We start from the raw sequence: 21,183 nt of genomic DNA, 5'->3' as shown, positions 1-21,183 counted from the left end.
CTCCTTTCAGTTTCAAAAATGTGCCAAAGCTCTTCAGGCTTTAGGATCTTCGAACATTATTTTCACTTTACCTGGATGTTCTCCCCCCACCCCTCTGACTACAGCTGCATCACTCTTTCCAAACCTAGCCAAAGGTGGGGAAGCATTGAGTTCAAAGAGTATTTTCCTGAGAGAGACTACCGATTCTCCAGACCTGGTCAGCCCCACCCACCTGTCACCAGTGCCCTGCCCTCTCTTATACTTTAACTTTGTATCAATGATCCTAATTTCAATTAGCTATTGTATCTTTTACAGCAAATGAAAACTCTAAAACAACAAATGAAGACTTATTTCTGTTTATACTCTGAGCACTTAGAGCAGAGTCTGTGATTAAGGTTGGATGTATTTTAGATGAGGCAATCCATATGAGTAAAAGCTCACAGGCTTGAATGCAGCAAGCATTTTAGGGAGTGTGCTGAGTAGACCAGTCAGGAAATATTTAGTGTAGAAAAGTATGAACAGTAAGATGGAGAAGGGATGGAAGGTTTCTGGTATTGGACTTAATAAATGTGTAACTAGTATTTTCTGGGTTTCAATTGGAATATGCTAACTCTTCTGTGTAGATGAAGTAGGCAAAACCAGATTAAATCTGATTTTGTTTATTTTATCTGATCAAGTCTGATGGGCCTAGTAGAAACAGCCTGAGGCATCACTGCAATTTGGACATTTTTTATAATGCGCGGAACTCAGAGCCAAGTGAATTAAGATCTAGAGCTGACCCTAACACTAATGTAATGTTTTCATTGTGCTCTTTTGAGCTTCAGTCTATTTGTAAAATGAGGGAGCTGGATGGACTAAAGGATCTGTGCCGCCCTCCTAACCCAACATTCCTGCTTTACTAAGCTAAAAGAGAGTTTTGGCTTGCTGAGATAGAACTGTACAAGCATTCTACTTTTAAAAGTTGTAAGAGGACCGTTTTTTTTTTTTAATGCAGTTGTTTATGAGCCTGGTAATAAGCAGAATATTGTGAGAATAACTGAATCTTTTGATAACTGGGGACTTTAACGTGTCCCAGAGTTTTGCATTATTTTGTACATTGAATACATAAAAGATTGGGTGATAGATAGCCTAACCTCAGGATATATCCTGAAGCTTTTGTGTTTTTCAATAAATCCCTAGGACAAACATTTTTTTTTCCATGAACATTCTCTTAAAGTCTAGTATGCTTTGTCAAAGCTTTGATCAGATGAAAACATTTATATTTTTGTTTATCCTCATTTACTAAGATTAATAGGTTGCTAGAGGTCTACTGAGTACAGCTTCTCAGTCTTGGCACTATTGATATTTGGGGCTGGAAAATTTTTTTCCAGGGCTGGGAAGCTATTATAGGAAATTTCTAACTCTGCCACATAGATGCCAGTAGTACCTCTCCCTCCCAGTTGTGAAAACCAAAAATGCTTCCAGACATTGCCAGATGTCCACTGAGAGGCTCAGATGACCTCAGGTGAGAACCATTGGTTTAGTGCAAAGTAATCCCCTTTAACTACAGCATACTGGCCAGATGGATGCAAATGTGACTGCTTGGTTAACCCATTTAAACAAAGTTAAATCTTGTCTAAATGAATGTAAAGCCCTCACTGATAGTTAAATTATCTCACTGTTTGTCTTACTGCTAGATACTCTTGGCACATTCTGAATGAGGCAATCAGTGACTTCCTTATATAGGCAATAATTCCTGGGAAATCTCAATAAATTGTCAAAAGAAATGCAAAAGAAAACAGTCTGCTGATTCAGCTTGTAAGTTTCCAGTGGCATCGCCTTACTTCCCAAACTAAATAATTCTGAGTCCTGTTCCATGATAGGTAGTGACAGTGGGTCAGTGTGGTTTATGTGGTTGTTGATACTCTTGTGCCTCTTTTAGATAATTTTCTAAGAGACAAGACTTTGTTTTTTTAATTTAATGAACTATTCCTCTCCATGACCCTCTGCCCCCTCAAGAATATCAGAGTTTTTGTCTTCAGCATTTTTCAGGTTATAATAAATTATAATTCTAAAAATTAGACTAAAAAGAAAGCCTCAGGTCTTTTGAAAGGAGGCAGAAACAGAACTAGATAAGCCTTTCAAATAGTTGGTATGGTGTATGGAGTCTTTTTTTTTTTAACAGAAAGAAGAGTAAAAAGAGTCTATAAAATGTATCAATGTAATACTCACTTCTGCTCTCCTCCTGCTTGAAAAGATTTCTATAGTTATTAGAATCTCAAACTGACAGTCTTCACATCTAAGGTTTGGTTGTACTTCAAGCAAACATGCATTGTACAAGATAACAATATAAATTGGCCTTCTGAAAGTAAACAGACCCAAAGAAATATACTAATATTGCAGTGTGCTTTGCTAATTTTAGAGAAAGGTGCTTCATACTTAGTTTAAGAGGAATACTGATACTCAGCATGTTTTGCTTTAAGTCCAAATAGAGACTCCCTCATGAGAAACAGGCTTAAGTTTTTCAAATAGTTTACTTTTTTTAAAAAAAAGTAGGTCTCACTTCTGCTTCCAGCCAATATGGGGTACAGTGACTAGATTTACACTCCCATCTTAAAATTTTTTACATCAGGACAAAATATACGAAAGAACAGTTTTCATGACAGTGGACATTAGACAATGGAAGATAGTGATTCCTGAGAGATAAGAAAAAAATTAAATGAGCCCTATGATTGCCCTAAATGCCTTGAGAGGCATCCAGGGTGTGGCTCAGGGAGGGACAAACCAGGAGATACCCAACAAACTTCTTGAGTTGAAGAGATGGAGCTGAGAGTCTTGGGAGACCAAGGAGGCTAAAGGTCACAGAGTATCAGAGAAGTGAGAGTTGCAAAAAGACCCCCTGACATCTTCCAAGGATCCTCATTATGTATTCTGCAGAGTAGTGATTCGTGCACATATGTGAGGAAACTATCTGAGCCCTGGTGTGAGGGAGATACCCAAAAAGATTAGATGAAAAAGCACCTAGCACTTACACAGGACTTGGAAAAAAAAAAATGGCTGTTTCCATTCAGGCAGAATGGAAAACCTCATAAATCAAGGACACTGGGGAGAGTACTCAAGGTTCTTGCCTTAGTAAGGAAGGATAATTAGCCCTTCATGAAACACTGCTCCAGTCTTGCCTAACAAATCTTAAAAGCAAGGCTTGAAAGGAACAAAGTGTTTCCAAGTCATTTAACTGCATCCCAGAACAAAGCTCAATAATATTTATGAGATTATAAAAATATCCAACACTCAAGAAGTCACATTTATGATATATGGCACCCAATCCAAAATTACTAGACATAAAGAAAATCTGAGACATGGGACTCATAATGAAGAGAAAAATTAATCCAAATGGATAGTACAGAATTGAAACAGATGTTAGAATTAGCAGACAAGGGCATTAAAAGAGTGATTTTTAACTGTATTCCATATTTTCAAAGGCTAAATTGATACCTGGAAGATTTTTAAACATTCCAAATTGAACTTCTGTAGAGGAAAATGACAATGTCTGAGATGAAAAATATGTTGAATGTGATTAACAACAAATTAGACATTGCAAAAGAAAATATTATAAATTTGAAGACAGCAATAGAAATTATCCCAAATAAATGGAGAAAATTATTTTAAATGAGTAGATCATCAGTGGACTTTGGAAATAATTCAAGTTCCTAATATATGTGTAATTAGAATCTCTGAGAGGGAGAGGTGGACAGAATAAAATATTCAAAGAAATAGAAAATTTCCAAATTTGATAAAAGCCATAAACCCACAGATCCAAGAGCTCAACAAACCCAAAGCACAAGGAAAAAAAATCAAGGGAAATCGTAACTAAATTACCTAAAACGGATGATAAAATAAAAATTTAAAAGCAACCAGAAGTAAAATATATGTTATATATAGAAGAATTAAGATAAAGATGATAGCAGATTTTATATCCAAAAAGATGCAAGAGGGGAGCCAGTGGAACAGCCTCTTTAAACTACTGGGGGTAAAAAACTTTTTAAACCCAGAATTCTATTTGCAGTGAATGTATCTTTCACATATGAAGACAAAATTAAGACTTTTAAACATAAAAAAGCAGAGGGAATTTATTACCAGTGAGCCTACAGTATAAGAAATATTTATGAAATCCTGTAGGAAGGAGAAAAATGATGCCAGATACAAATCTGAATCTACACAAAGTTATGAAGATCACCTTAAATGATAAATTAGTTATCTTTCCACATCCCGTGAGTTGGAACATGAGGGTGCCCTGGATATGCACCAAGACATGGAGAAGGACCAATGAAAAGGACCAGGTCCTTGAATTACTGAGGGGAACAGAGCAGCCTGGCAATCTGGATGACCCATCTAGGAACTATTATTGAGAGACAAATAAAAGTCTATGTTTTAAAGTATCTATATTTTACATTTTTACTGATACTACCAATTGTTTCTTAATACAATTATTTTTAAAGCTGTGAAGTTATGTCTGTTACATCAAGATCTTTAATTTACTTGGAATTTTTTTCCACATAAAACAAAGTTGATACAGCGTATTCTAATAAAAAGGACACCTTTTTCTCACCTATCTGAAATGCCAACTCTTCTATAAATCTAGCATCTACATATGCATGGCAGCCTTTCTGGATTAAATGTTCCATTAGTCTATTTGTTTATATGATGGTATCTGTGCACTGATTAGATATGTTTATACTAAGATTCGATATCTGGTAGGGCAAATACTCTAACTTGTCATCTTTCTCAGATATATCTTGAGTCTTTCTACCATATTAAATTTCCAAATAAATTTTAGAGTCAGTTTTTTAAAAGTAAGTGAAAAGGTTATCAGGGGATGCAGCTAGGTCACATTAGTTTCAACCTATCTTTTTATGAGTTGATATATGCAGAAGTCTCCAGCCCCAAGACAAGGGTTGTTCTCAGACTGACTTTTATCCTTACAACCAGAGTGGCAAAGAGAGCCTGGTGGTGAAGGGGTGATAGTTTGGCTACTTGGTAGGCATCTAGGGGTCAGGTTTCCTCCCTCCAAGGAACATTCTACATTCCCCTAGAACTAAGGATATCATCTCCCACTTGTTATCCATTGGCTTCAGCTATTTTGGTGTAGACTGTGTCAATATAACTACATTACTGTGATCATGTTTAGTTATATATCAACTGTACATTGAGGGCCTTTTCAAGGCATGGACCAGACAGATTAATCAGAGTAAATTTACAGCATTTAATTTACTCTTTAGAATTTTTAATCAATGCCTATTGACTGTCTCAAGGATTAAATTCTCTATTTTAACTCCATTTTAATAATACGTTGGGGAATTCAGCCAATTTTTTTGACATTTATCACTTAATGTTGAATACCTGCTTTGCTCTAGGTACTATACTAAATGTTGAATATTCAGCAGTAAAGAAATATATATATTATATACATGTATATAATACATATAATTTTATATATATATATATATATATATATATATATATATATCTTTCTCTAATGGGAAAATCCAACATTTAAATGACATAAACAGAAATATAAATATTTAATTTACAATGATGTTTAATGCTATGAAAGAAACAAATAAGGTTTTATTTAAGAATAACTGGAGGGAGAAACTGGAGAAAAATACACTCTTCAAGTTAGACCATATTATATACAGATGAAATCTGATTTAACCTGTAACTTAATCAGATTTATGTAGCAAATTAAACATAAATTTTTTCATATACTTATTCATTTGTATATTCTATAGCATTTATGTTCTTTTGTGTATTCCATAGCATTTATGTTCTTTGAGCACTATAATGATCCAGCTATTAGGCTCACAAAAATGACCAGGACTCAGTTCCTGTCTTTGAGGAACTCATAGTTTAATTTATTAACTAGCAGTGCCTTTCATTAAAATAATTGCATACCAAATGGAAACAAATGTGTTCCTTTTACTCTTTCATTCTTTTTTAGATGAGGATAGGAATTCACTCGGGCTCCGTGCTGGCTGGAGTTGTTGGGGTGCGAATGCCACGTTATTGCCTGTTTGGAAATAATGTCACGCTGGCAAGCAAATTCGAGTCAGGAAGTCACCCTCGGCGCATCAATGTCAGCCCAACCACTTACCAGTAAGTGTTCCCCGGCCGCCTCCTTCCTGTCTTTGGCTTTGTTTTGGCCTGCTAGTCTATCATTTGTGAAACCCTGTTCTTTTTCTTGATCCTGTCATTCTCCAAGATATTATGAGTAGAACCACCTAAACCCGAAAGATAGTAATTGTGACACAAACTTTTATTTGCATGCTTTGAGAATGCATGAAATATTTCACATGACTGAGAAGTAAAATAAGTTTGTCATTTCCCACAGTCTCTGTCCTTCTTAAGTGTATCTGTTTAAAATACAGGAAAGCAAATGTTCTTAAGGATCTGCATTATAATAGAAATCTCAATATTTTCAAACTTTATAAAAATGAAAGAAATATGATAGAAATGCTGGTTGGACTGTTTTTATTTTTTTGAATAAATAAGGACTCTTTGTACATATATTTTATATATATAAATTATCCCTTACTCAAAATGCTTGGGACCACAAGTGTTTTACAGTTTGAAATTTTTTGAGTTTTGGCATATTTGTGCATTATATTACCTGGTGAGCATCCCACATCTGAAAATCTGAAATCCAGTATGTTCCAAAGAGCATTTCCTTTGAGTGTCATGTTGGTTCTCAAAATGTTTCAGATTTTGGAGCATTTTGGACTTCTGGATTTTGAATGCTCTGCTGTACCAGGTACAGAGTAAAACATTAAATTCTTTTTATCTTAAAGGTAATCTTTGACAACACTACACATTTTTGCCTCCTGGATTCATTCTTATTTTGTGTCTGGTTTGGCTCATCATTATATCCCCAAACTTATAAAAATGTCTAGCACATAATAAGCACTCCATAAATATTTATAAAATTAATGAGTAAATACATTGATAAGATGGACATCTTCAAAATTAACAGCAAAGAAAAGCATAAAAATATCTTACTTTATCACACTTTGGCTTTATTCTGGGCATTACTGTATAGCTACTTAATTAATTTCATGTTTTAGGTAACTTTGAATCATACTGAAAAAAATGTAAAGTAGGAATAGTGGCCATTGATTTTTTTATAGACATGGTTACCAAAAACTCAAGCAGAAAATTTGAATATAAAGATAATAAAAGTTGAATATAATAATAAAATAGTGATATTTTCAAACTTTTGACAACAAATTAGAGGGTAATTTGGTATCAGAAATTTCAGAGAGGGAATTTAAAGTTTTTAGATGAAAAGCAAATACTTCCTGATTCTGCAAAATAGATGAGAAAGAAAACTGAAATTTCAAATATAAAATCAAGAGAAAGTTCACATTTAAAAATACATTTAAAGCTCTTGCTAAGCTCATTAAGGTAGTGAATACCTTGATTTTATTGTTTTTGAATAAAGACACATCTCTTACTAATTTTAAGGAGCCCAAGAGATTTTGAGGGCCTCACAAACAACTTCTGGACAAAGTTACAGGATTCTATCTAATCATTACTTATCTGAGAACTATCTGCTATTTTCAGGATGTTTATAAGAGGATTTGCATCTTTTAAACTTCTCCCAATTTTCCCAGCACAATTCTGGGCATATTACAGATGATCTGACAATAATTACCATATCAAATTGAATTTTGTCAAATTCTCTAGTAGAGATCAGTGAGTCTGATACTTTCTGCTCTATACGATGAAAAAAAGCGACTGAAGATCAGCTACCTCACTCATATCCTGTTACGTGGTTCCATTTATTCCCATCATGGTACTGACACTTATTTTCCATGTTTGTGTAACTTAGTGTAGATTTATGTCTTCTGTGACAGCTTCACTTAAAAAAAAAAAAAAAAGATGTGTAAAAGAATAGGCCCAACCTGTGTGAGGAGTTCATGCCCTGAGCGTAGACATCGTTAACAGTAGCTGGCCTTGTTTACATAGTGATGGATAAAAAAACCTCTGCCAGCCACACACAAGTCTGTGCATTTTGGTGGTGACTCAGAGTTTTTGTAGTCTTTTTCACAGTTCATGATGATCCTTAGTGATTAACAAGGTCTGAGGCATGAAATCATTTCAACTACTGCATACACTGAAGCTTACTGTTGTGTTATTGTTCTGCACCTTCACCCCCAGGCTCTCTAAAATCAAACAGAGCCATAGACAGACACATTGAGCTGACAGGTGGGTAGATTCTTAGAATAAATATAATTTATGAAGTAAAACCCAGTATTAAGCTCATGAGAGTTTGAAATCTTCTATTTTATCCCTGAATTACGTTCTGTAGAATGTCCAACATTACCTGTTTCTCTTGAAATCTTCAGAGAGGTTTTTATCCTGTTTATTTTTAGTAAAACTATATGATTATAAACTTTGGAAGTGGACTGTTTTGATATTATGATAAATTGAAATCATTTTTTGAATGATTCATTCCAAATGCATTTTGTCTGAAATATTCAAATAATTTTAAAAATATTTTTATAACTATTGTGGAGTACTGAAAAGAGAATATAATATCCATGATCCCACCACAGTTCAACACTTTATATTTTGTTCAGATATTTTTTAATAAAAATGAACAAAACATTTTCTTTGAAATTTTCTGAATCTTTCATTGTGACAGCCTAATGAGTTTAGTGTGTTTCAAAGTCCCATGTTTTGTTTTGTTTTTTCTTTTTTTTTTTTTTTTTTTGAGACGAGTCTCGCACTGTCTCCCAGGATGGAGTGCAGTGGCACAATCTCCGCTTACTGCGACCCCCACCCCCCGGGTTCAAGCGATCCTCCTGCCTTAACCTCCCGAGTAGCTAGGACTACAGGCACGTGCCACCACGCCTGGCTAATTTTTTGTATTTTTAGTAGAGATGGGGTTTCTTCTTTTCAGCCAGGTTGGTCTCCATCTCCTGACCTCATGATCCGCCTGCCTTGGCCTCCCTAAGTGCTGGGATTACAGGCCTGAGCCACTGTGCCCTGCCCCAGTCCCATGTTTTATATATTAACTTTCTACATATGTATCCATGAACAATATAATTTTATTTTACATGTTTTAATTTTCATAAATGGTATTTTACTGTATGACTCTTTCACTAACTTTGGTTTCTTTTAAACACAATTTAATACTTACTTTTAAGATCTATCCATGTTGGAACATCTTCCTTTGGAAATTCCAAAGAAAGAATGGGTTTGATAATTTGGTCAAAGGTGCATTTTGAGCTGTAACTAGGAGCTGAGATCGTAATCAGTTTATTCCTATGTGTTTTTATTAACAAAAGTCCCTTACTGATGACTGTCTAAATCACAGACAGCTCAAGCTCATCATTTTAATTGCTGTATGACATTCCAGTCATACATGGTATGACTCCACCATATTTTAATATTTCATACATATATTCCGCTGTTGATGAACACTTAGGTATATTTTCTATTTTTTAATTATCACAAAGTTTGTTCCTATGAACATTATTTACCTGACATTACAAAAATGAAATTTTTATTGAGTTTTAAGTTTTCCAAATTAGACATTTTCATTTTTCTTCAATAAATATGTTTACACACATTTTTGTTCCCATCATCCCAATGATGGGATAAGTTTTTTATGGGATATGGATTTTAAATAGTGCATATAATATATGCACTATTAATATATGCACTTTAAATAGTGCATATTTTTAAACAGTGCATGTAACATAATCACATGATTAACTGAATTATGTACCTTTGCTTAAATGTGGGAATCATGTATGTATATCTATGTATATATATGATTACTAAGTAATCATTAGTAATCATATATATGTAAGTATGTAATCGTATAGTATGTAATTAATTAGTAAGTAATCATATATATGTGATTGCTTACTAAATTACTTACTGTTGGCTTCAACAACACAAACATTATTTTATAGTTTTGTAGGGCACAAGTCTGACACAGGTCTCACTTAGCTAAAATCAGTGTGGGCGTCATGAGACCTTCATTCTTTGCTGAAAGTTCTAGGCGATAACATGCTTTCTTGCGTTTTCCAGCTTTGAGGCCACTCTCATTCCTCTGTTCAGAACCTCCTTCTTCCATTATCACAGCCAGTAATAGTTCATCTTTCTAATTCGGCTTCCATCATCACCTATCTTTTCCTGACTCTTCCTCCCTCTTCTACTTTTAAGGACTCTTGTGATGATGTCAGACCCACTGGATAATCCATGATAATTTCCCTATTTTAATGTCATCTGATTAGCAATCTTAATTCCATCTGCGCCCTTAATTCATCATTGCCATGTGTATCAGTCAGGGTTCTCTAGAGGGACAGAACTAATAGGATAGATGTATGTATAAAGGGGAGTTTATTAAGAAGTATTGACTCACAGGATCACAAGGTGAAGTCCCACAATAGGGCGTCTGTAAGCTGAACAGCAAGGAGACAGTCTGAGTCCCAAAGCCAAAGAACATGGAGTCTAATGTTCAAGGGCAGGAAGCATCTAGCATGAGAGAAAGATGTAGGCCAGAAGACTAAACTAGTCTAATCTCTCCATGTTCTTCTGCCTGTTTTTATTCTGGCTGTGCTGGAATAGACTAGATTGTGTCCACCCAGCTTGAGGGTGGGTCTGCCTTTCCCAGTCCACTGACTCAAATGTTAATCTCCTTTGGCAACACTCTCACAGACACATCCAAGAACAACACTTTGCATCCTTCAATTCAATCAAGTTGACACTCAATATTAACCATCACACTATGAGACCTAACATATTCACATTTTTCAGGGATTGGGATATGGACATCTTGGGAGGTGGGGGTTATTCTTCCTACAACAAGGGAAAATTGAAATGCTAAAACCTGCCTGGAAATATAGCCCCAATCTTACTTCTACATACCTCTCTTTGAGGACTTTAAAAAAACAACAACGATGTATAAATTATGTAAGCAAAATCTGGGGAGGAAAAAGAACTTTCACAAATGAGACCTCTGGCTTGTAAAGGATTTTTAGTGGGACTTCAGATATAGATTCCTGAAGACAGGAATCTAGTACAGAACTGAATTATATTTCTATATTTAAGAAGCAGTAGAGCCCTTGGCTTGAGAAGACTAAGAAGCTATCCTGAGACATAAGTAATTTTTATAAAGATGACTACAGTCCTCTCACTGCATAACCTGCCCTCAGACATAGATACCCACATATCATCTCTTACAAAACTCAAGAACTTATATTTATCTTTAGACCTCTAGCACCAAGTTTAAAATTGCACAGACCACATTTTTGTGTAAGAGTTTAATATAGTGCATAATTCCTACCCTAGGAATTAAGAGAACTGCATCTACTATTGGTTAAGCTATTTGATGACCTAGATGAGCTCTCATGCATCTTTTAGCTCCACCATTTCATTATAGTCACAGCAAACATTTATTGGATTACTTATAATTTATTTATATTATCATTTAATCATTACAGCAAGAGTGTGAGTTCTGAATTGTGATTATCTTTGTTTTTCAGACGGGAAAATCTGAAACTTAGGTTAAATAAGTCACTAAGAACATTGAGCTAAATAAGTGCGGGAGTCATAATTCAAACCCATAGGTGCCCTACTCCAAAGCCTGAGATCTTACCCGTGACCAAGCTGTCCCACTGGGTTGATAACTACTTGAAATAACATGTAAAAAAAACAATAATTACTTTTTTAAAATTTTAGTTGACACATTATAATACATGTTTATAGGATACAGAGTAACATTTTGATAAGTGTTTACAATGCATAATGATCAAGTCAGGATAATTTGCATATCACCTCAAACATGTATCATTTCTTTGTGTGAGGAACATTCAAACTCTGCTCTTCTAGCTCTCTGAAAGTACACAATGAATTATCATTAACCCTATTCCCCCCAAGTTCTGCAGAACACCAGAAATTATTCCTCCTATCTAGCTGAAATTTTGTATCTGTTAACCTCTCTACATCGTCTCCTCCCCTCTTACCCTTCCCTAGCCTTTAATACCTACAATTCCACTCTCTATTTTTATGAGCACAAATTTTATTTTTTAAAAAAACCCATTAATTTCTGAATATTACTGGCCTCAATGAGAGGATTTCTTCTTCAAGAAAATGGTGAAGAGTGCAGTGGGGAGCAAAGTGGAATTAGAGCAAGGGAGATTCATTTTCTCTTTGTAGATATAATGCCCTCAGGTTGAACTTTTGCTATTCTGGAGTTTTTATACTCAGGATAATAAAAAGGAAGGATATTCCTTCTAAAATGGTTATTTGGAGTGTCTGTATTTCTAACTGTATCAGTATCTCTAGATCTGAAATGAACATGAGTAGATGGGACAAACTTGTGGCAAGTGGAAACTTCCAAGTGACAAAGAACATTGTCTGTTGCCTCTGTGAGGCTAAAAAACATTTTGTGTAAGCATTTATCGAATGCATATGATAATTTACTGGGAATATAGGCTTGCTTTTAGGAATTTACTTTATAAACAATTTGGAGGAATGCGTCTTTCTGGTAAATTCAGAGAAAGATGAATGGAATAATTGAAGAATGATGACATTTCTTGGTTATAGTTTTATTTCATCAAACTGTACCTTGGATATAGTTTAATAATCAGTAATACTAGTCAAAAACACTAGCTAGAAACTCTGCTTCTGTTCCTTTGTCAATGTAATTATTATACAAGGGTGACATTCTGTGTTATAAATATTTACTCTTCTTCCTATGGATGCTTAATGTGGGGAAAGATCCAAAGAAACTTCAAGAAATTCTTATCTAGTAGTTTTCCTGTAGCCTGGCAAGTTAGACATATTTTTCTTTATGATTTAGTTTATTATTTGGCATAGGTTTGGCTTGTATGATTAGGCATAAAATTAAATCTAGAAGTAAAGTTTTGCTGTTTTTCTTTAGGTCCCATTCCTAACTAGTATGAAGGGAAAGCTTGGTGGTTCTCTCTTCTCATGATGGCAGTGCTAAAAAGTTAATTACCTAGTTCTAGGATTCAGAATTTAAAGGCATTAATCTGGTATTCATATTGATAATTCCTATTTATATGGGAGACATCTGTTAATTTCACACACAAAAAGAATTTCCTTGAAGTATAAATACTGTTTCATTGGTCATAAATAACATTTACAAATAATGCCAAGTTTAAGTAAATTTTACGCATTATCTAAAATACTATAAAGTGAAAATTAATTACTAAGATAATTAAGCATGATTTAAAGCAAAAGAAAAAGTCACTCCTTACATTCTCCTTTCCCTTTCTCCATTAAAAATGGCACCATGTCTAGTGGCCTGGAGGTCAATATTTATTTTGTAATTAACACAGGTTTAATAATCCTTTCTGAAGTTTCTTTTAGATATCCACAGTTTAGCTAAAAAGGCCAAGTTCTTTAGAAAAGTAAGTGTTAAACATGTTTGGCTGTGGAAACAATTCAAGTAATATCTGACTTAAAATCCAAGGTGGAACATAGTTAAAAGTACTACTGTTGAGGTTTTGGGGGGTTTTGCTGTTACATTTAAGCCTTATGATTATTGTATTTATGCAGCATTTTCTACGCATACTCACATGTGCTTGTTTCTGGAGAGAGTTTTTTTTTAAATATTCTCATCAGATTTCAAAGTGGACCATGATTCAGAAAATATTAAGAACCACTACTGACAGATTAAATAAATGACCAAATAAAAGAATGTGAATTTCATATTCCTGTTCTGCCACTAATTAGTTTATGACCCTGGATAAGCCACATAAATGATCTCATCTTTCATTTACTTATAAATTATAAACTAGGTTAGGTCTAGATAATTCTAAAAATATTTTATACTAAATCCTGGAACAGAAAAAGTAGCATTAATAGGAAATCAGTGAAATCTGAATAAAGTCCACAATTTACTTAATAGTTATATACCATTGTTAATTTCTTAGTTTTGACAGATGTACCCAGGTTAAGTGGAATGTTAACATTAGATGACATTGAGTAAAGACTATGAGAGAACTCACTTCTTGCAGAACTATACTATGTATCTTTGCAATTCTTCTATAAATCTAACATTATTCCAAAAAATGCTTATTTAAAAAATTATTATAGTTCTGACATCCAGACCAGGCACAGTGGCTCATGCCTGCAATCCTAGCATTTTGGGAGGCCAACGGGAGAGGATCACTTGAGTTCAGGAGTTTGAGACCAGTCTGGGCAACACAGTGAGACCTTGTCTCTACTAAAATTTAAAAAAAAAAAAAAAAAAAAATTACCCAGATATGGTGCGTGTGCCTAAAGTCCCAGTTGCTCAAGATGCTGAGGCAGGGGGATCATGTAAGCCTAGGAGATGGAGGCTGCTATGAGCCGTGATCACACCACCGCACTCCAGCTTCAACAAGAGTGAAACCCTGTCTCTAAAAAATAAAAATAAAAAATAAAAATAAAAAAAAAGATCTAACATTCAGTGAAAGCTGAAAGCTGAGAATTCATTTTTCAACTTACATAACAGAGGATCTTATATACTATTAGAGACCCACTGAATGTTTTTGAGCCTGGAAACAACATGATCAAAGAAGAGCTTCCACAGGGAGTGAAGTAGGGAATACCTAGAGGTGAAATGACCATAAGATAAGAGGTAACAGCATTGTTCCAGGCCAAAGGTACAGTCATGAACTAAGGCCATCATGGGACTAGAGGTATAGAAGACATGAAAAAACTTTAAAGAAATAATTGACGGGGCTGACTGGGCAAAAACACATAGCCATTCTATATATTGTATGGTTAATACTGTGCCTTGAAATTGGAAGGCCATATTTATTCACTTTCAGAATTAATGCCTTATGAATATATTTTTAACTTTAAAGTTCTTACTTTTAGGTTTAGCATGTAATCAAGCCTCTATATCGTTTTAAATTTCTCCTTTTTTCCAATTGTGTGTACATTGTTCTTTGAAGGAAATGGCAAAATTTTATATTGTTCGTTTGTATATGGTACTATGTTATATTAAGGAAATATGTCTGTTTCAAATCCCCTCAAAACAAGGCAATCTACTTTCTAAAAAACTGATCATGAATTGTATTACTTAAATACATTTTAATATTTATTAAAATACAGTATGTTTGGAGTATTCATTTTTAAACTCGAGAATTGAAACCAGTCTTAATTGGGCCTTATCTTTTAGCAGTCAGTTCTTCCCACTGTTGTTTTGTGTGTAACACTGTGCATCAGGAAAAATCTGATTGCTCTAAATACTATGTTAAGAATCCTTTCTGTGGCTCTTATTAAAGTGCAAAGATTCTCATGCATTAGTCACCTATTACTAAATCAAAATTGCTTTCTAATCAGTTTTTGTGATATTGGCCAACACGACAACGTTTCCTCTGGAGATCTTACTTGAAAATTTTTCAGATTTGCAACTCTAACATGTTTGATCATGCTGCTTTGTATGATCCTCTATAAACTGAATACTATATAAATTCTCAAGCTTCACTAAATGTTAGAGCTGTAACTAATCTTTGAAATAAATTAGAGTAAAATCTTTCTTTTTCCACAAGGAAATTAAGAAACCAGAGAATTTAAGTGACTTAACTAATGCCATCAACTAATTTGTCTCTGTCTAACCTGTATGGGGGAAGGAAAAACTCTAAAACGTAAGAGATCAGATTTACTGAGCCTACCTATACCTCTTCTCTCTCATCATTTCTCTCTACAAAAATGAGTATTTCTGAGAAGCATAATTTTAGTGGAGGAATATTTTCTGTAAAACATTGTTCATATAAGAAGTCGGCTGAACTCTTAAAGGAAAAAAGTATGACCTTTTTTTTGCCTCCAAATATTTTCCGAGGTTGATTTGCCTTCTTGGGGGCTGAGGTTATTACAATTCTGCATGATCTCCTTAGAGTACATTTAGGCTAACTCTATTTCTGGTTCGTTGACTAATACAGAAAATAGAGAACATAGAATACTTAAGTCTAGGAATCTAATTTGGTACTAATTTTGAAGTAATGAAATCAACTAATATTCACTTTTTAAAATAATTGTGCGTATTTTCTTCTTTCCACTTCTTTATCTTTTATACAGAGAGACCAGCACAATGATGAACTCGTTTTTAAGAAAGACTTTTGGTCAGAGAAGTGAAAAAATGTGAGGAGATTATTTAACTTACAAGAACTGGTTCCAGTTATCTTTTCTAACCTCTCACTTATCATCTCTTTTTCAAGTTCTGTCTATAGACATATTAAACTTTTGCGTGAATGTTTTAAATTTTAAATTCCTTGACATTTACTAGAAATGGAGTTTTTAGGCTGTTAAAGGTCAAAACTGACAGGGTCCAAAGAAGTCAGTGGTGGAATGATCTTTAGCATCCTAAAATTTAAGAATGTAAAGGGCATTAGTTTGGCCACTCAAATAGGAACATCCCAGAAGATGTACACTCTCTAGCAGGTACCAGATATGCAGAGTGTGAAACCTATAGTTAAGCACACTTTGCCATCAGTACTTACTCCAGAGTGGATTGCAGACAAAATGTGCAGGGGTGTCACTGAAGTGCCTCTGAGACTCTCTGCCTCATCATTTCCAGGGGACATACAGGAAGACTATCCCTTTTGGAGAACTTATTAGCCTGAATTTTAGATCCCACAGATTGCCTCAAATTATAAAATTACTTCAACATCTGCAAGTAAAAATGTTTGCAACCTTAAAATGCATAAACATTTGGTGAGATCCTTTTTCTGTTTTATTTCATCGTGAGCTAGATTCTTACTTTCCTTATTTGGAAAGGTGTATTTCCAGAGAATGAATCATTGCATTTCAAGGGATTTCAGGCTGTCTAGCTGACTCAATAACTAGTTTCATTGGACCTATCTTCAGACTGCATCAGATCTTGGAGCAGGGAAGCACAAAGCAGACATACAGGACAGAGTTCCTTCTTTTCTTCCATTCAAGTAGAAAGAAGAAGATAAATAGGAAAAATGCAGGAACTTTACAACGCTTAGGAAAACATAATGTGTCTCGATGTTTTTTATTTTCCTTTTCAGAACTGTCATCCTTCTCCTACACCCAAAAAAATCCGAATGCATTCCTTAGCAAAAAAAGATATTCAGGTGAATAATTTGTAACAAGAGAATTTCTAATTAAGCAAATCGAGCCCCTGAGTTTATCATTATCCTTTTCTGAAGTTAATCATTAATCTTTTTTGAAACAACAACAAAATGACTTCCAGATATCACTCAGGTATACACTTTCCACCTTCCTCTCTTCCATTATATTGGAACAAAATGACATATACACATACAAACACACAAAGACTGGAAGAGGATTTGGAAATGGAAGAGGAAGGTGGAAAGCGTATGCCTGAGTGATATTTGGCTTAATGTCTAAAAGAAAGCTGAAGTCTCAGCTCCTACAGAAGGAGTGGTTAAGAAGCAAGTATATTCACTCTGAATCTAAATATCAGCCTGTTTACATGCACACATGCATATGCACACACACACACAGAACCTAATTAGAAGGATAGTCTAAAAGATCCAAAATATGACCAAAATAGACTCCAGAAAAAGTACAAGGGTAGAAAACACTCTAGGGTATTTTAAGTAGGAAGATATACAGAGAATAATGTGCTTACAGAATCATGAGAAGAGGTAAAAATCAGGTTCTAAGCTGGATATCTTGAAATGATACCCATAAAATATAGAACTGGCCAAGTACACAAGCTCCTACCCCTGTGCTCACCATGGGAACTGGAATAGTCTAGGTCAGGAGCCATGGCCACAGCCATACTAGCCTCTGTACATCAGGAAACTAAAAAATGGGTGCCTAAATATGCATTTCTATGATCATGAAGTTAGCTGTTAGACTAACATGTCACCAGTACTGGAGCATTTTCTTGACACTTAGGAAGCTAGAAACTGGAGCCTGCTTCTGCAAAACTCCAACATCAGTAGTCACTGTTAATGGTCAGTTGCCAAGAGAAATGGGATCTACTTCACTTCTGCCATTCAAAACTTTGTCAGGTCAATATTATTTTAGGAAACTAATAATTACTCAGAACCGTAGTAGCTAGGGAAATTGGGAAATGTAGTTTCAAGCTAGGTAGTCATGTACTTTTGTAGAACTTTATTACCAATAAATAAAGGGAGGACAAATTTTGGGGCACAGCTAACTCTAGAAGAATATAAGAGGTTTATTCTCCTGAGACACTGAACCAGAGGAATTCTAAATTCAGGAAGGTAAATATGGGAGGTTTAAATAAAAGTCTACATTCATAACAGTGAGATTCCCAGGTTATTTCCTAAATTCAACTTCCAGAATGCTGAAAGCCAGGTGTAATACCATAGGAATGACCGGAATATTGTTACTTGGACAAACTGGACCAAAGGAAAAACAGTAAATATATCGATATTTGGGAACCCTAATGAAATGGCCAGGGGAAACCTACAATTCAACAATATTTTGCTACACACAAACCTTCTAACCATGTCGTAATGACTTACACTTAAATAGAAAGATATTTACAGACATTAATAATTTGTTGAATGCCTTGACATGAAAAAAAGAGACCAAAACAAAAAAGCAAGCAACAAAATCTAGTCAATGAATATCTAGAGGAAAAAGAGACAATATAGAGAATTAAAGAAAACTATAAAAAGATGAATATTCTCATAAATTTAAAATAGTAAGAACACAAGAAAAAATAAAATCATACCACAAGAGTGGAAATTAAAATGATATATCTGAAATTTTAAAATTATTTACGTGTTGGAAAATAATGTTGGATGCAATCTTCCAGAAAACAGAATGTTTTAAAATGAGGGAATAATTTGAGAAAAAGGAAAACAAATTAGAGGATTAATTTACCAGGTCCAATGTCTGACTAAGCCAAAATGCATAAAAAGAAAACATATAAAACAAGGTGTACGAAATTATTATTATTTTTTTTTGTATTTTCAAAAGGATTTATTTTAGACCCTGATTTCCCTTGAAAATGGATCAATAATAAAAACAAAATACATCTATGTATTTCTTTTTTTTTTTTTTTGCTGTTTTATTTTTTTTATTATTATTATACTTTAAGTTGTAGGGTACATGTGCATAACGTGCAGGTTTGTTACATATGTATACTTGTGCCATGTTGGTGTGCTGCACCCATCAACTTGTCATTTACATCAGGTATAACTCCCAATGCAATCCCTCCCCCCTCCCCCCTCCCCACGACAGGCCCCTGTGTGTGATGTTCCCCTTCCTGAGTCCAAGTGATCTCATTGTTCAGTTCCCACCTATGAGTGAGAACATGCGGTGTTTGGTTTTCTGTTCTTGTGATAGATTGCTAAGAATGATGGTTTCCAGCTGCATCCATGTCCCTACAAAGGACACAAACTCATCCTTTTTGATGGCTGCATAGTATTCCATGGTGTATATGTACCACATTTTCTTAATCCAATCTGTCACTGATGGACATTTGGGTTGATTCCAAGTCTTTGCTATTGTGAATAGTGCTGCAATAAACATACGAGTGCATGTGTCTTTATAGCAGCATAATTTATAATCCTTTAGGTATATACCCAGTAATGGGATGGCTGGGTCATATGGTACATCTAGTTCTAGATCCTTGAGGAATCGCCATACTGTTTTCCATAATGGTTGAACTAGTTTACAATCCCACCAACAGTGTAAAAGTGTTCCTATTTCTCCACATCCTCTCCAGCACCTGTTGTTTCCTGACTTTTTAATGATCGCCATTCTAACTGGTGTGAGATGGTATCTCATTGTGGTTTTGATTTGCATTTCTCTGATGGCCAGTGATGATGAGCATTTTTTCATGTGTCTGTTGGCTGTATGAATGTCTTCTTTTGAGAAATGTCTGTTCATATCCTTTGCCCACTTTTTGATGGGGTTGTTTGTTTTTTTCTTGTAAATTTGTTTGAGTTCTTTGTAGGTTCGGCATATGAAATTATTAAATAACTTTAAAAAAATTCCTATAACTGAAAGACATAGTTTGCTTCATCAAAAGCTTCAAAAGGATTCACTAATTGTCATTGTGCCAAATAAAAAAGATGCACTTAGTCATATTATTAATTTTCACAATACCAGAGATAGAAAGATGATGATGATGATGATGACGATGACGACGATGACAATAAGAAAGACTAGAAGAAAATTAACATGCAGAAGTTTAAAAAACAGAATGACATCTTACTTTTTAACAGCCAAATACTGAGGAGTAAATGAATTCTAAACAAGAATTTAATGCCTAATTAAACCAATCAAGTTGAGAGAAGAATGAACTAAAGATATTTCCGACATCTAAAGTCTTTAAAAGGTCACTGTCATCGTATCTTTTCTACCCCTCTACAAGATGCATCAGATTCTACTGCCCCTTCCTTTGCCCTTCAAGTATCCCTTGGTGAGCAGTAGCTGGATAGTGAGTAGACAAGTTTGTGGTTACCCTCTGGTAGACAGCATTCTGAGAATATCGCTCTTATAGCTCTGCACGTTACACAGATCTTTCCAACTGTTGAAACAAACAAAAGATTTTCCAATTTCTCACAATTATTTCAAATGTGCAGGTGTCAGAGAGCTATATATACACTAGTCTGCCACTATTAAAGACTGGAACTGGATCTATTCATTTCAGCAAGGTTTATTCTGTCCATGGGGTTCTCCATGGGGCAACCTAGCAAATAAAAATAATCACTTTATGCAAAGACATTTTCAGCAAAACTCAAAATTCTCTCGTTTCCCTCTCAGTCTTCTCCTGTCCCATACATATTATGATGAGAGGTAAGAAAGTACTGGTTCAGGCCTAGCTCACAGAAGGCACTTAATGATTACCTGTTGACCAGTTGACTGCTGAATTCACAGACCCTTTCTAAGAATTCTGAGTCTTGTGTTAAAATTTGAACTAGATTTAGATCATTTGTACTTCAGTATGAATAAGTGTCAGACCCTTTCCCAAGGTAGGATGTAGGACAGAGCACAGAGCATGGTGAAAACTGGGGGAAATGAGCATGCAAACAAGAGGTGAGAGAGTCAGAGACCAGCTTCGTTTCTGCAGCTGTGATGGAGAAGCTCCATGGACCGCCATGGAATCAAGTTTCCTGCACATGCTTGGGAGCCATCCATTGATGCAAAGCATCAGTGAATTTTTATTTTGAAAAACAATTTATAGAAAAAACTGTTGAGCAGAGAAAGGGTAAA

General features: G+C 34.7%; 1 protein-coding gene across 1 annotated transcript in view; it reads left to right on the top strand.

Moving 5' to 3' along the window:
• GUCY1A2 (guanylate cyclase 1 soluble subunit alpha 2) overlaps positions 1-21,183 on the top strand; it is a 327,329-nt gene that overhangs the window by 297,969 nt on the left and 8,177 nt on the right. The window contains exon 7 of the mRNA XM_002799787.4: positions 5,960-6,114. Within this exon, the coding sequence (XP_002799833.3) occupies positions 5,960-6,114 (155 nt within the window). The remainder of the gene's footprint in view (positions 1-5,959; positions 6,115-21,183) is intronic.

This window comes from Macaca mulatta, chromosome 14 (genome assembly GCF_049350105.2).
Source record: "Macaca mulatta isolate MMU2019108-1 chromosome 14, T2T-MMU8v2.0, whole genome shotgun sequence".
Taxonomy (NCBI): domain Eukaryota; kingdom Metazoa; phylum Chordata; class Mammalia; order Primates; family Cercopithecidae; genus Macaca; species Macaca mulatta.
Note: the sequence above shows the minus strand (reverse complement) of the source record. Positions and strands in the feature narration are given on the sequence as shown.